Source organism: Hippichthys cyanospilos, chromosome 2 (assembly GCF_059441005.1).
Source record: "Hippichthys cyanospilos isolate Australia breed blue-spotted pipefish chromosome 2, RoL_Hcya_1.0, whole genome shotgun sequence".
Classification (NCBI taxonomy): domain Eukaryota; kingdom Metazoa; phylum Chordata; class Actinopteri; order Syngnathiformes; family Syngnathidae; genus Hippichthys; species Hippichthys cyanospilos.
In genome coordinates this window covers 14,803,249-14,818,480 of record NC_142370.1, presented here as the reverse complement: position 1 = coordinate 14,818,480, position 15,232 = coordinate 14,803,249, and the positions used below count along the sequence as shown (strand labels likewise).

Below are 15,232 nucleotides of genomic sequence, written 5' to 3'. Positions count from 1 at the left end.
TTATGTACGATCAACTACAGTGGCGGTACATACATTTCACACTCATGCCTTCAGTGATATCCCAGCTCAAATGAATACCCCTCATAATACCATCGTTTATGACACCACGACTAGAGAAATCATATACAGCAGCACAAGTAGTAGCACATATTAAAAATGAAAAAAGACATGAATCAAATTCTTGCACTCACCAAAACAGCTGTCTCCCAAGACACTTAATTCAACACAGTCACATTCTTCTTTCTTTCGAAGACTTCAAGGACTTGATTGGGCAGTTTCTCTGCCCGTTTCGGTTCCATCAATAAATCCCTTTGTATTTTATGTTTTAATTTGTTTTAAAAAAGGCTGAGAATGGCCGCTCTACAGAAGCACAGGACACAGGGATTGTTGCAGCCAAACAGCCAAGCTTGCTTAGCGCTGCCTCACATGCTGAGCAAAACAGAGCGTGTACATGACACGTTCAATGTGAGGTTTTCTAGCTGGCCTCCCTGGCGCCAACTTGTGATCTGATTGGCTATTGCAAGTATTAACTCTATGTGCCCGTTCACTCTCAGTGCACAGATGCCCGCAAGTGTTGATTCTGAAGACTCCGGCAGATTTCATGCAGCCTTTTTTTTTTTTTTTTTGGAATGCCGGTTACCGGTTGAATTTTCCCAATGTAAAATTGGTACCCTGGCCCAATAAAGGTTGATTTCCGAGGGAACTAAACAATACTCTCCTAATTAAAAGCTCAAGTTATTAAATGTCTTGCATCGATGCACAAAGACTGACGTGTTTATATAAACATTCAGTAATGCAATTTCAAGCCAGCCGTAATCTTTCTCAATCCACTGGAGATCTTGCAGTGGAGCCACGCACTCTGTACGCCGTATGGACTTGCTGTCAATGTTGGCACTCAAAATGGGTATTTGGTGCCCGTGGCAAGTCCCTTTGAGTTCCTAGCAAACGTTTGCAGAACCCATAGAGCATAAACTATGAAATTCTGTAAAAAGAGCACCTTAGGTGAAGGTTGCTGAATGCTTGATTAGCTTTGGTATTTTTGCTACTATATATTACTGCACCTCACTAAAAATAAGTAAGACTTGTTGTGTCAATTTTTATCTTAAGGCAAAATAGTCATTATCATGACAGGCCTACCGTTATAACCTCATAACCATGTTGCATTGGTGCTTACATTTCTTGTGGGTGTCACCTAATTTTCCAACTATGTCCTTTTTAATTGCTGCAAGTGTTTGGTCGTAGCAAAACTGGGAACAGACATGAGGTTGCATGCTGGTTTGTGGTGTGCGTAACTACTTTGTTTAACTCCCCCATTTGTTATTGCAGCCATATCACAGACGCTCAAGGTTTTCAGTGAGAGAAGAACTGTAAGACCACTTTATTGTATCATAGCACTAACCATGAGGACTGCCAATGTCATTTACAAACAGGCATTTTTTCCTCATATTTTTAATGGACTGCCCATTTTCGTTTTTTGCCTGGTCTTGCCCTCCGCCCAACTCACAACCCACTTGCCTGTGTTCCCACCTCGTCCGCATACAGCAGTACACATACACAATGTAACAGTTTAGTTTGTTTTTTAAAACCCTTAATTAGTTGGTTGTGGTGGGGATCTGGTCTGCATCTAACAATTGGAAAACCGGATTCATTGGAAGCGTAAACAAAGCAAAAATAATGGCGGAATTAGTTTTGTTGTAGCTTTACAGTGGTTCTGATGTATGGCCCTAATTACCACATGATAGGGTTTGATTTATGGTTGCATGGTGCAGAGGTCATGGATTTGAATTCAGGCTCCTTTCTATGTGGTTTGCATGTCCTCCCCATGCCTGTATAGGCCTTCTCCAGGTACTCTGGTTTCTTCTCAAATTGCAAAAACATGCAGGTTAATTGAAGACTCCTAAATTCTCCATGAGTGTATGAGTATGAATGGTCGTTTGTCTACTCGTGCCCTGCGACTGGCTGGCAACTTGTTCTGGGTGTACCCTGCCTCCTGTTCTAAAACAGCTGGGATAGGCTCCAATGTGCTCGTGACCCTGAGGATAAGCGGGTTGGAGAATGAATGAAAAGAAAACAGGCCATACAGTTTTTGTGTTTGTTTTGTTTTTTTATTTCAGGATCCTAAGTCAGGGTCAAAAAAAGTTTTTTTTTTTTTATCTGGTACACAGCATGGAGTGTATCAAAACATTTATTGCTGTGCACAAACACGCTTTTGGAATAGTGATTCCTCGGCCTTACAGGTGCATGACACCTCAAGCAATCCTACTGCAGCTATGTAAATGCATATCCAGACATCCCCTCAAAGAATCGATAATGCATTGTGCTCAAACAATTTATCCAAGGTAGAAGGCAGCATCCTCTCAAAAAATGATGTACACGTAAGAAGCATGCTTCCATCATTCTCATGCCCTATTAGCTGGGTTCCACTGCAATCCGGGCTGCTGCACTGTGTAGGATGACATGTTTCAAAACTTCACACGTCAAATGGAAGTAATTGGTACACGCCGAATGTTTTGCACTCCAAAAACTGCAGGGCGACGAGCAAGGCTGACTTGTCTCACACTATCCACTTGCTGTAACTGCCATATGCTTACTCTATGCCATGTTATATACAGTAAGTAAGTGGGGAGAAAGTAAAACACCTGACCACATGATGTCTAAACAGTGCACAGTGCTGGTTTTGCTGGTAAGCTAATGTGGTCATTATCGATTTCAACACAACAGACAAAGCTCAAACACTGCTTTCAAGGAATGGAACTAATGTATTTTCATGTCACTGAGAAAAATCGGGACATAACTTTTGATGTTTGGATTACACGTTATTGGGGTAGGGGTGAATGTAGTAACATAGTTTTGTTTACTATATTCTACATAATAATTTGAATGCAAATTGATCTGGGTTTTAAATTTCTCAGTAGATGTGAAAATACCGCATATGTTTTGCTTGATAAAATTTCAGACTTGGTTGGATGATGCACTGGAATACTGCATGCACTCTACCTCAAACTGAGGTCTCGTCAAACGTACCCACAGTTGCATTACAGTAATTCTCAACTCCCCATGTCATGTGTTGCTATATGATATGATTTGAGCCTTCAGATAGTTGTCATGCCAAAGCCTGTAGGTACATTTGATCACTGTTGCATGTTAAGACAACGAGGGCCTTCAAAAAGAGTTGAACTCTGTAATGACAGTGCCTAGTCATGAGTAGATTACACCACTGATAACCACTTCAGGATGTTTGGTCCTGGAACAACTTTGCACGTATTTTTTTTTTATCCTGCAGAAACTTGACACAGAGCCCCCAAATCTCAGCTCTTCAGAAGGGAGCACTGTTGATATTCGTCCCCCTGGCGACGGGGTTGATTCGGTGGAACTTGAGCCAGAGGAGTCACTGGACCCAGAGGCCTGCTTTACTGAGGGTAAGATGGCTACAACTATAGTACATCAAGAAAGAGTAGGACCCAATTGCTCATGTGGTCCGTTAAACTCAATCTGAGTGACAGTGAATAGAAATGCTCATCAGGTTAGAAAAAAAGAGTAAGTGTGTATTCCTCTTGCTCAATCATTTAACCTGGCATTCTGTCTGACTCGACTACGATTTCTAATGGCAAGGCAAGGCGGCTTTATTTATATGGCGCCAAGGCAACTCAATGTGCTTCACACAAGCACAGAGACCACATTTAAAAGTAACGATCCAGAAGCAGAGGGAAAGGTGAGTTCCCTAAACCAATAAAAGTACCCACCGTCAAGCGATTTATAAAAAGTAGTACCCACCGTCAAGCGATTTATAAAAAGTAGTACAGTCAAATAATTAAAGACATTGAGAAATTTATTCATTGGAATCTGTAATTATCCTCAGTTTATGTTCACCCACAAAGTTGTGAGAAAAACAATCATTTATTAAAGTAAATACAACATCCTGTTATTGTGGCAGATCGAAAGATATACAGTAAATATACAACAACAACAAAAATGGCTTCCATCATTTATTTTCTTTAACAGACTAGTTGATGCGGTTGTAAGCATTTACCATCTGCTTTGTTTAAGACCAGTCCCAAGTGCTGGCTGCAACCTTTAGTTTCAACCAAGGAGCACTGCTGCTATTTTATTTTGTCACTTATCAAATAATTTAAAATTCATGTTAAAATAAAAGTCTGTCGCTGACTCGCTTAAACACAAGCGTTCTCTAGTTTGGTAAATAGCTTTGAAATGGCTCGCCATATTAGCGTCTTTGCTGTTATCGTTCGCTTGGCTTCAGTCGCAGCTAGGTCCTTTGCATGTATGTGTTAGGCTAAGCGAACCATTCTTGCAAAGTATGTCCATCACTCTACTTTGAGTGCCGTCGGTGTGTTGTCTAAAGGTAATTTCACCATTATTCAGATGGACAAGTCTCACATGCGCTTACATTTTCACATCTTCTCTCCGCTCCTAACCTTGCCATCCCACCCATAATAGGAGCCTATTAGGTTATGCCAAACACAACGACAGCCAATCAATATCCGCTTTTGGGTGTCATTAACCTTTGTAACAACTCGAGCACAAGAAGCCCAGTGCATAAAAATTGCTCGTGTCAGCATCAGCTCTTATATCAGCATATAAAAACTGGGTGTTATAAAAAACATTAATTGGAAAAAGATGCATTTCTAATTGAAATGAGGATTCTTTTATTTTTCCGTCGCCCAAAAATGAAAACTCACGGTTTATGCACCATACAAGGTGCTATAAGACCCACTGCCATCTTTTGAGAAAATTACAGGCTTTTAGGTGTGCCTTATAATGCAGAAAATACAGTATTTACTGTCACGGCACGTGCACAACAATGCGGGTACTTATAGTGGGATGCTTTGTGGTCGCCAACAATGATGCAATTCCTTTCTGTGTTCCATTTCATTTGTTTTCTTCACTACAATTGTAGGATGTGTGAGCAGATTCCAGTGTTGCCAGATCGACGAGGAAGCAGCCGGATTTAAGAGTTGGTGGACACTCAGGAAAACCTGCTTTATAATAGTTGAGCACAACTGGTTTGAATCCTTTATCATTTTTATGATCCTGCTCAGCAGTGGCGCACTGGTGAGTTTTGATGCCCTCTTCTGATTGTATTCAAAGCCTATCTATTCCCATCTCAAAGTAGCTTTAATGTTCTTTTGCTCAGGCTTTTGAGGATATTTATATTGAACAGAGGAGGACCATCAAAACGATGCTGGAGTATGCAGACAAGGTCTTTACTTATGTCTTCATTCTGGAGATGCTGTTGAAGTGGGTGGCCTACGGATTTGTTAAATACTTCACCAATGCCTGGTGCTGGCTCGACTTCCTCATTGTTGATGTATGTATAATACTACACATAGCGAGAGCTGGATTTGGTCTGGTTTAGTGAGAGCTGGATTTGGTCCAGGGTTAGGGTTAGGGTTGATTTATATATATACCGTTTGCGTTCTCCCATTTTTAAACCCAACATACCCAAGCTAGACAAGCAATTTGATACCTATTTGATATTTCAATCAAACGTAATGTTTATTGTTAACATAAGGTGACCAAACATCCCATTTTAACTGGGACTATCCCACTTTTTAGCCTTGTGTTCCGAGTTCTAACAGATTTTGACCACCTTTGTTTTGTCATGATTTTACATAGTTTGCATCCCGACGTCCCCTTTTTGAAGCCAATTGTTTGGGCCATATGTGTGTCAATCTCAAAAGGCAATTTAAACTTTTATTTTCACATTCACGTTATACCCGAACTATAACTGCTTTCTACTTCCGTCAACAAATCATGGGAACCATAATGGGTTGAGCTTTCTGGCAACGCGTTCCCAATTGAGTAGCAGTTTTACATACACGATTTTGAAAGAAAAAAGAGAGGGAAAGGGGCCTCACATTCACCAATCGATAATTAAATGGAGAAGCAAAAGGGAGCGAGTACTTTACTCACTCGCGCAGTTGGCTGGATATGCATTTAATGACCACTCAATCTCACACAGTAAGATTTCATATATCAATAGAAATACGAATTCAATGCACCAGACAGCAAAGATTAGTCCATGAGCTCATTGCAGGGTACATGTAGGAACATGTTATTCTTCAGAACAGCCGCAAATCAACTCAAGTTGCAGGAGATGCAACCACTCTGCAACCACACACGTTGGATTCTGGTGAGTTCATTGACCAGTTTAGCGCTGTTGAACTGTCATCCAAAACAGCATTTAGCATCAGCAAAAGTAATAACACAACCACTGCTCACCAGATTGACTATGGACAAACTGTGTTATGAATAGCTCCAAGTGAGAATTAACTGCATATTTCATTCTGAGTGAAATTTTGAACATCACTTGTCTTAGCATCAATACAGTACATTGGTTGTCGCCGTTCATATTTTCCACATTGCTTACGTCATCCAAAATGTTTTCCCAGGTTTCTCTCGTCAGCCTCGTGGCCAATGCTCTGGGCTATTCCGAACTCAGCGCCATTAAATCTCTAAGGACGCTGCGAGCCCTTCGGCCACTGAGAGCCCTTTCTCGGTTTGAGGGCATGCGGGTAAGAAAGACTCCCGTTCAATCCAAGCTTTGGAAAGTCGCATAGGAATGTTGATGACAAAACATGTATAGTTTTCCATCAGGAATCTTTGGACAAAATTGTTTTCTGTACCCGCCATTGTGTAGCAAATGGATACACGACGACATGCATTTTGATCATTTCAAATGTGCTATTGGAATTTAACTGCATGTTCTCCTTCCAGTTCAACTTCTTCTATCTGCATGTTTCTTTTTACATCGTGTTGATGGATTGCAGACATTGCTTTTTGACGCTGCTTGTTTGGTGCCATGTAAATGTGACCTGTAATCTTTTTCTTTGTTGTGTGTCTTTTTTCATTTACAGTCAGACAAAATGTTGTGACCTCATCCTGCCTCTAAGGTTTTTTTCTGTTTTGCTTTTTTTCCTATGAAAGTGTAAACTTTATTGAATCAACCTTCACCTTCTTAACTGTCTGGTAGCAAAAGCTTTTGTGTGCAGATGTCACTCAATAGATGGTAGTCTTTGTGTAATGTAAAAATAGTCAAGTGATTGGATGATTGTAATGGCCACTTATTAAGCAGCCTTTATTTTGGCAAGCAGAACCCCTCCATTTGAGCGACAAGGTGCTGACGTGTGTCTCCATTTTGAACCTGTCCAGGTTGTGGTGAATGCACTACTGGGGGCCATCCCCTCCATCATGAATGTGCTGCTGGTCTGCCTCATCTTTTGGCTCATCTTCAGCATCATGGGGGTCAACCTGTTTGCAGGAAAGTACTACTACTGCGTCAACACCACCACCGACGATGTCCTGCCCATCGAGGTAGTCAACAACAAGTCCGACTGCCTGAATCAGGTCAACAACAGCGCCCGGTGGAAAAATGTCAAAATCAATTTTGACAACGTCGGCGCTGGCTATTTGGCCCTGTTGCAAGTGGTGAGCTCTTCACAACGTCTCGGCATGCTTTTTGATGTCATTCAATGCTACAGTTCTCAAAAAAGGGGGGCACCCAATAAAAGTTACTGTATTTCATTTCATTTTATTTCATTTCATTTACAGTCATTAAGTTACTGGAGGAAATTATTAGATAGATTGGTGTTAGTTATTTTTTTTCATGGTCGATACAGTTTTATTAGTATGCAAGAGCTAACCGATGTTTAGAGCCAATATTCATTTTCAGAACAAGAGAAAAATGTTGGCATAGAAAATGGTATGTTCAGAAAACTTTAGTATTTCTTAAAAAGCTAAACAAGTGAATACCTTATCTCCTTATACTTTGACAGTGAATACGTTCCCGAAATTTGGAAAACTGCAAATGACTGTCATGTACCGTATCATTCTTTCAATTTAAAACAAGCAAAAGGTGCAGTGAGTACCCAGGGTCAGCAACATCACTTAGAAAGATAACTGAAAATGTAAATAGTTACACAACAGGGTAACATTGCTTTTATTTCAAGGTCTATTTCAGGAGATAGCATTATTTGCACTCTTTCTGAAAACCCTGTACTTACAATAACTTAATTAAGCTCGTTTTACTGCAGTCCTTTTCCGTGCGCAATTTGACTTCCTGCTCATTGAGTCATTTAAAACTGATCAATAGTGTCTTTGAACCTGTATGTAGTCTTTTCCCCCTATTTTTTGCTCACACAGCAGCAAGTGTTGCTCTGTAACACAAAGAACAAAAAATGAATTCTCACAAAGAAACTGACAATACAAGCTTTCAGTGAATATTTTTCACATTCTTCTGCTTATGGCAAAAAGGAGCCTGTTGGAAGGCAATTACCAAATTAATCATGCTGAATATGATCAAAGGCAGTCCATTTCTCCAGTACAATGCAAAAGCAGCCACTTCTTGACATATGTCGGCAGCATAAAAAGACTCTACACGATTTATTTAGAGTAGAGTAGCTTCCTTTCTTAAGTGAATGTAAATGGGCAAGTCTAAATTCCGGTGTTGTAGACCAAGAATGAGTACAGGACCGGTACTTTAAATGGAGGAGGAGGGGATGTCATAGTTTTTTATCAGGACTTCAGAAAGTTCATGTGGGACCATGCACTTCCTAAAAACATGCATGTATCATGCTTATCGGAGGAATATACATCACAGTAGGTTAATACATTTTTTCATGCTCAACACATGCATTAAAGGTCCAGCGTTCAACAACAAAGTGTTTGAACAATGAAAAAATAACCACACACGTACTTCCCCAGCCACCCCAGGGTGAAGTGACAGTCACTAAAACAAATCACTCGACAAATAAAGAGGTCAACACAAAACCAAAAACACATTACGGAAAAGGAGAAGCAACAGCAAATTAGAAATAAACAAAAAAACTGAAGAAAATCTCACACAAATAAGCCAACATATAATACAAGTGGACTATTTAATTAATTAGTTAAATCCCCAAAATATTTTTTTTTCCAAACTTACAATCCCGGGTAATTTTTAAAAAAAATTTTCAAGTGTTCTAATATTGGAAGATCTAAAGTCTCTAAAATTCTAAAATCGAAAAATCTCTTTTGAAATTGTATCCTTTTCAGATTTCTGATTCATTTTCTTTTGGAGATTTTCAGTTCATGTTTGTACTTGTCTTTTCTAATGTGTTTTTGTTTGGGAATTTGGATTTTTTGGATTTTTTTATGATGACTTTTTTGTTTATTTTTTGTTTGTTACTTGCCCTTCAGGGCTACTGTAATAAATGGTCCTCAAGCATAAATATTGCCATTCCAGAACAGCATAAAACTGCTGGACAGCAACAGATAAAGTTCAAGGACTCATCTTGTGGGTTTTTTTTTTTGTATCTTTGTTGTATCATCATATTGGATGACATCATATCGGCACTACGGTTGTCCTGCATGTCTTTTCAAAACCCAAATTATTCGACCTCAGGTTGTAAGACAGTATAGCAATAGAATTGCCAATGCCAGTGATGTCAACTATTTCGCTGTACATTTATGTGACTATTACAACGTTACAGTGTTGACAGTACAGTGGTACCTCGGTACTCGACCATAATCCGTTCTGAGGTGGTGGTCGAGCACCGATTTGTTCGAACACCGAAACCATTTTTCCCATAAGAAATAATGGAAAGTATGTGTGCACAAGTAAATGTGCACAAGCAGTACATGATAAAGATAAAGATAAATAAAGCATTATAAACCATTTTGTATAATTTACTTACGTTTTGGAGAGTGGTTGATGGCATACAGGAATGGATGTGGAGAGGACGGGAGGGAGTTACTCCTTCCATGATGACGCTAGCTAACTGCGACGCGAGGTACACCGCGTTCATATTTTGCTATAATTTCCTTCTTCGGTTCAATGGTGGTCCTCATTGTTTTCCTCTTTGCCTTCCCCTTATCACTGTCTTTCTTTGGACCCATTATTAAGGGCTAGAGCAACACGAAAAAGTTTAAATCCGGGAAGAAATACTCGAACAAACGTCTTACTCCGCTGGCGGTCTGAGTTGAACTGGCGCTTACCCGCTGGCCGAGAAGGGCCGAGGAGCGCGTTCGGGTCGGCTCGGCTCGGCTCGGCTAGTCGAGAACCGAAAATCTGTTCGAGGTCCGATGCATTACCTACTTTAATTTTTTGGTCGAGCACCGATTTGGTCGAGTATAGAGGCGGTCGAGTACCGAGGTACCACTGTACTTGAGAAAAATTGAAACTATCATTGACAGGGTCACCCAAAACGTTTTATTCGTTTTAGTTTTAGTTTATTCACTTAGTTTTCATTGATATTGCTTGTCTTAATTAATCAAGAGACATGAGCTAAATGCTAATCTCGTGTCCCATATCCATCATTAGTTGTTTTTGTTTTGTTCTTTTAAAGTTTCCTACAGCAAATGTAAGAATTGTTGCAGTCATTGGGGATGTGAGTTAAGATGAATGGGTAATATACAGAGATTGTGACATATTGACTCTTCTGTTGTTAGGCAACATTTAAGGGCTGGATGGACATTATGTATGCAGCTGTGGATTCTCGGGATGTAAGTGTCTTCCAAATGATAAAATCATCCATCCATTTTCTTATCTGTGTATCATATCAACAACTGTACAGAATATTTTACCAAAGGATTGGCCTTGCTATTTCCAAACTCCAATGACATACTTGTTTCTTTCTGCCTGCATTCCTATAGGTGGAAGAGCAGCCCGAATATGAAGTGAACTTATACATGTACTTGTACTTTGTCATCTTCATCATCTTTGGTTCCTTTTTTACCCTCAACCTGTTCATTGGTGTTATCATTGATAACTTCAACCAGCAGAAGAAAAAGATAAGTAGCCTTCAGGAAAATGTCTTTGGAGCTACCGACCGTTTCATTTCTGTGGTTATAACAATCTGTTGTTGTGTTGTCTATACTTTGGAGGGCAGGATATCTTCATGACAGAGGAACAGAAGAAGTACTACAATGCTATGAAGAAATTGGGCTCCAAAAAACCACAAAAACCCATTCCTCGCCCGGCGGTGAGTTTTCCTCAAGACGTTTTGACATTCTCGGTCTGCGCGCTGATCCGGCCTATTCTAATCCACTTGTTTGTTTCTTGCTCTGTTTGGCCCTCAGAATGCATTTCAAGGCTGCGTATTTGACTGCATAACGAAGCAGGCTTTTGACATTGTTATAATGATCCTCATTTGCCTTAACATGGTCACCATGATGGTGGAGACTGACGACCAGACACCAGACATGGACAACATCCTTTACTGGATCAACCTTGTCTTCATTGTGCTCTTCACAGGGGAGTGCGTACTAAAGATAATCTCCTTGCGACACTATTATTTCACCATCGGTTGGAATATATTTGATTTTGTGGTGGTAATCCTGTCAATCGTAGGTAAGGACGCCATGACTGCCATGGGTACAACTTGCCTTCTGCCCGGTTCAGTTGTATTCACGTGTGCTCATTGGATGTTGTGATTTTTTGCAGGTATGTTTTTGTCAGAAGTGATCGAGAAATATTTTGTGTCCCCGACATTATTTCGAGTGATCCGCCTGGCCAGGATCGGGCGCATTCTGCGCCTTATCAAGGGGGCCAAGGGCATCCGGACACTCCTCTTTGCCCTGATGATGTCACTTCCCGCCCTATTTAATATCGGACTCCTCCTCTTCTTGGTCATGTTCATCTACGCAATTTTCGGCATGTCCAACTTTGCCTACGTCAAACATGAGTCTGGAATCGACGACATGTTCAATTTCGAGACCTTTGGGAACAGTATGATCTGCTTGTTCCAGATCACTACGTCAGCTGGGTGGGACGGTCTCCTGGCACCCATTCTCAACAAGAGGGAGCCCGACTGCGATAGCCAAATGGAGCACCCGGGCAACTACTACAAAGGCAACTGTGGCAACCCATCTGTGGGTATCTTCTTTTTCGTCAGCTACATCATCATTTGCTTCCTGATTGTGGTCAACATGTACATTGCCGTCATTCTGGAGAACTTCAGCGTGGCGACAGAGGAGAGCGCCGAGCCACTGAGCGAGGATGACTTTGAGATGTTTTATGAAGTGTGGGAGCGTTTTGACCCCGACGCCACGCAGTTCGTGGAGTACAGCAAACTCTCGGACTTTGCCGACGCGCTGGACCCGCCGTTGCGCATACCCAAGCCCAACATGATTCAGCTCATCTGCATGGACTTGCCGATGGTCAGCGGAGAGCGCATCCACTGCCTCGACATCCTGTTCGCCTTCACTAAGCGAGTACTCGGGGAAGGCGGCGAGATGGATGTGTTGCGCGGGCAGATGGAGGATCGCTTCATGGCCTCGAATCCTTCAAAGGTGTCGTACGAGCCAATCACCACCACCCTCCGCCGCAAACAGGAAGAGATGTCCGCCGTCATCATCCAGAGAGCCTTCCGCCGCTACATGATTTGCATGGCCATGAAGAAGGCCTCTGCCCTCTACAAAGAGCAACTCAAAGAGGGCTTACGTGACCCTGACAAGGATGTGATGGTCGTCAGCAAATTCAATGAGAACTCCATCTCGGACAAAACTGACATGACCCCGTCCACAGCTTCCCCTCCCTCCTACAATAGCGTGACAAAATCTGACAAGGACAAATATGAGAAAGAAAACTGTGAAAAGAAAAAAGACTTTAAAGAGAAAAAGAAATAGACCCCCCCCCCCCCCCCCCTCCCGTCATGCGGTTGTATTTTGATTGCTAGGGGCTGATGATTGGCCCAAGTAGAGGGCAGGTGTGTTGTGTGTACACCATAGTAAATCCACAAAGACATCTGAAAGGACCAAATCATCCAGAAAACGCGACCAGACTGAAAAGACTCGTGCAAACACTTGTGATTTTCTGTTTGGTTGTTTTGTAAACGGGCACATCGCAGTGTACTATTGAGTTGTCTGTAGTTAGTGCTGCTGCTATAAATACACTGGCATTCATTTTAAAAATAACTATATTACTCAAAACCACTCTGCTTTTTTGGGGGGTTGTTTAGAGGGTAAAATTGTACTTTGTTTTTGACCAGGATGGCAAAATACTGCTCAACTTGGGGAATGACTTCCATGCTTATTTGGGCTTAAAAGCAGGGTCTCCGAATGAGGGCTCTATTTTTGCAGACTGAAGCTCGCGATCTCGACCAAAAAAAAAACAGGCTCAAAAACAGGTGATTGAAGGTTGCCTCGCCCCGGACGCACAGATAATTAGATACTTTGGTCACACTAAGCCTAGATTTTAAACCTTCTGCGTCCTGATGGGTTTTGTCAGCCAGGTCAACTCAGCAAACCAAGTGTTAGGACCTTGGGTATGTCAATCACGTAGTCGTCATTTCGATTCATACAGTAGACCGATTAAAGAGAAATGTACCTGTTTACTTTGACATGCACCTTTGCTGCATGTCGGAACTAGAGCTACTTCATACTTCTGCGCCTCATTAGAACTATACGGACCATAGCGGGCTGGAAATCTTTGGTGACGCGTTTCCAATGTGGGACCGCCATCACCATGTAAGTTGTGCTAATTTCAGTTTTATGAACAATGTTTTGCGAAACAAAATGTGATTGCATTCAGCGGTTGGTAACTGTGTGGAGAAGCATGAGAAAGCGAGTCTTGTCTTACACAGTTGATGTGTTCATTGACCACTACTCACAAAGTAGGACGTCTCAAATGGTTTTAGAAATATTGAATACACCAAATAGCATTGACTCATCCGTGAGCACATAGCAGGGGAGAAGTTCAATCGAGAAAAATCTTCAGAAAGAGGTGTGTTTCTATACATTAATTTTATAAAAATCTTCAGAAAAAGGTATGCTTCTACCTTTACTTTTGGAAAAATATGCGAGCCTGTTCCAAAAAAAAAATTTGGCTCTTGGCACCATAGTAGTAGAATCTAAATATGCATTACGGGGCCACACATGCTTCCCTATCTGATTTTGACCAGCAAAACTAAATGAGCATGTCACACATAATGTTGTGGCTTTTATTGGATTTTTAATTTGGATAGCATTTTTGTTTGACTTCAAATCAGTGAGTGTCCGCTGGCTAAAATATCTGTCCATTTTCTACTGCTTCTTAGCCTACGGGTGAACGAGAGCCCATCCCAGAGGACTTTGGGCAACATGTCTGCCGCATACCAATGATCACTCAACTCACATTGACACCTTTGACTGCTCATTTAAACCAGCCGAGATTGTCCCCAGGTTCACTGGCCTCCTTCCACATTCCAAAAACATGCAGGGCAGGTTCATTGAAGGGGTCAGCTAGGATAGGCTCACCCATGAGACAAAACGGAATCAGTGGTAGAAAATGAATGGGTGGAGAGAGTAGTATGAGGTCATCCACATAAATAGGTGAACTGTAGAGTACGTGTTATTGTGCCACGCTGGTCTGATGGATCCAAATCGTAAAACAATTTAGTGCCCCCCTCTCCCCCCCCCCCAACGAAATTATGTCTTGTCCCTAAATATTCACTATTTACCTGTTTTGTTCTTCCAATCCCCCCCCTCAAAAAAAGACTATAAACAAAATACAGCGGTGCCTTGACATACAAGTTATCATGCTTGCAATTTCAAACACCCACATTCCGGTGTTTATTGCCGTCACAGCAAGGTACCTCTCAAAATGTAGAACGTCTAAACACATAACATGGAAGAGCCACAGTTTGTGACTGTTAAGTGGTTTGTTGTCTGTTTTTTTAAACAATCATAAAACCTTTGGGCCAAGGTTTGTATTGAGCTTGATTAAAGAGCACTTCTTTTTTTAACGCCAAGGTTTTTTTACGCCATCTTCCATTCATTATCGATACTATATGACCTAAACCGTTCAGGGTCATTGCTTATTCCAGCTGACTGCAAGGCTGCAAGGCAGGGCACAGGTTGCCATTCAATATGTTTTCAGAGACCGTTGTAAACATTTGACAAATAATGACTTAATTATTTTTGTCGGGCATAAGCTAAAAAGAGTAGTCCATTCATTAGCCGTAATTGCTCGTGTGGTGTTTTGGTGAACTGTTTGCAGAAAGTCTGCACATGTAGTCTTGTTTAAAATGACAAAAGAATAAAATTACATATTTTTCCTTAATCTTTTGAAAATGATTATTATTTCCGTGTTGGGGTGTTTCCCTACCGCAATCAACTGTGGTAACACTGAATCATTGCTTCATACTGGATATTTGGCACGTGATGAACCATCTTTTAATTGAAAGTTTTTCAACTACACAACTACTGCATTTTCCAAGACGTTTTTGTTGTTTTTAAATGCCGCATACAATGTAGA

General features: G+C 41.2%; 1 protein-coding gene across 3 annotated transcripts in view; it reads left to right on the top strand.

The window, feature by feature from the left end:
• The window catches only part of scn1lab (sodium channel, voltage-gated, type I like, alpha b), a 34,661-nt gene extending 19,624 nt beyond the window's left edge, over positions 1-15,037 (top strand). For all 3 annotated transcript variants that reach the window (XM_088441409.1, XM_088441425.1, XM_088441416.1), the window contains exons 18-27: positions 3,284-3,419; positions 4,916-5,070; positions 5,153-5,326; positions 6,411-6,533; positions 7,171-7,446; positions 10,447-10,500; positions 10,651-10,788; positions 10,875-10,979; positions 11,077-11,347; positions 11,441-15,037. In XM_088441409.1, the coding sequence (XP_088297535.1) occupies positions 3,284-3,419; positions 4,916-5,070; positions 5,153-5,326; positions 6,411-6,533; positions 7,171-7,446; positions 10,447-10,500; positions 10,651-10,788; positions 10,875-10,979; positions 11,077-11,347; positions 11,441-12,624 (2,616 nt within the window). In that variant the 3' untranslated portion in view covers positions 12,625-15,037. The remainder of the gene's footprint in view (positions 1-3,283; positions 3,420-4,915; positions 5,071-5,152; positions 5,327-6,410; positions 6,534-7,170; positions 7,447-10,446; positions 10,501-10,650; positions 10,789-10,874; positions 10,980-11,076; positions 11,348-11,440) is intronic.
• Positions 15,038-15,232: the final 195 nt, after the last annotated feature.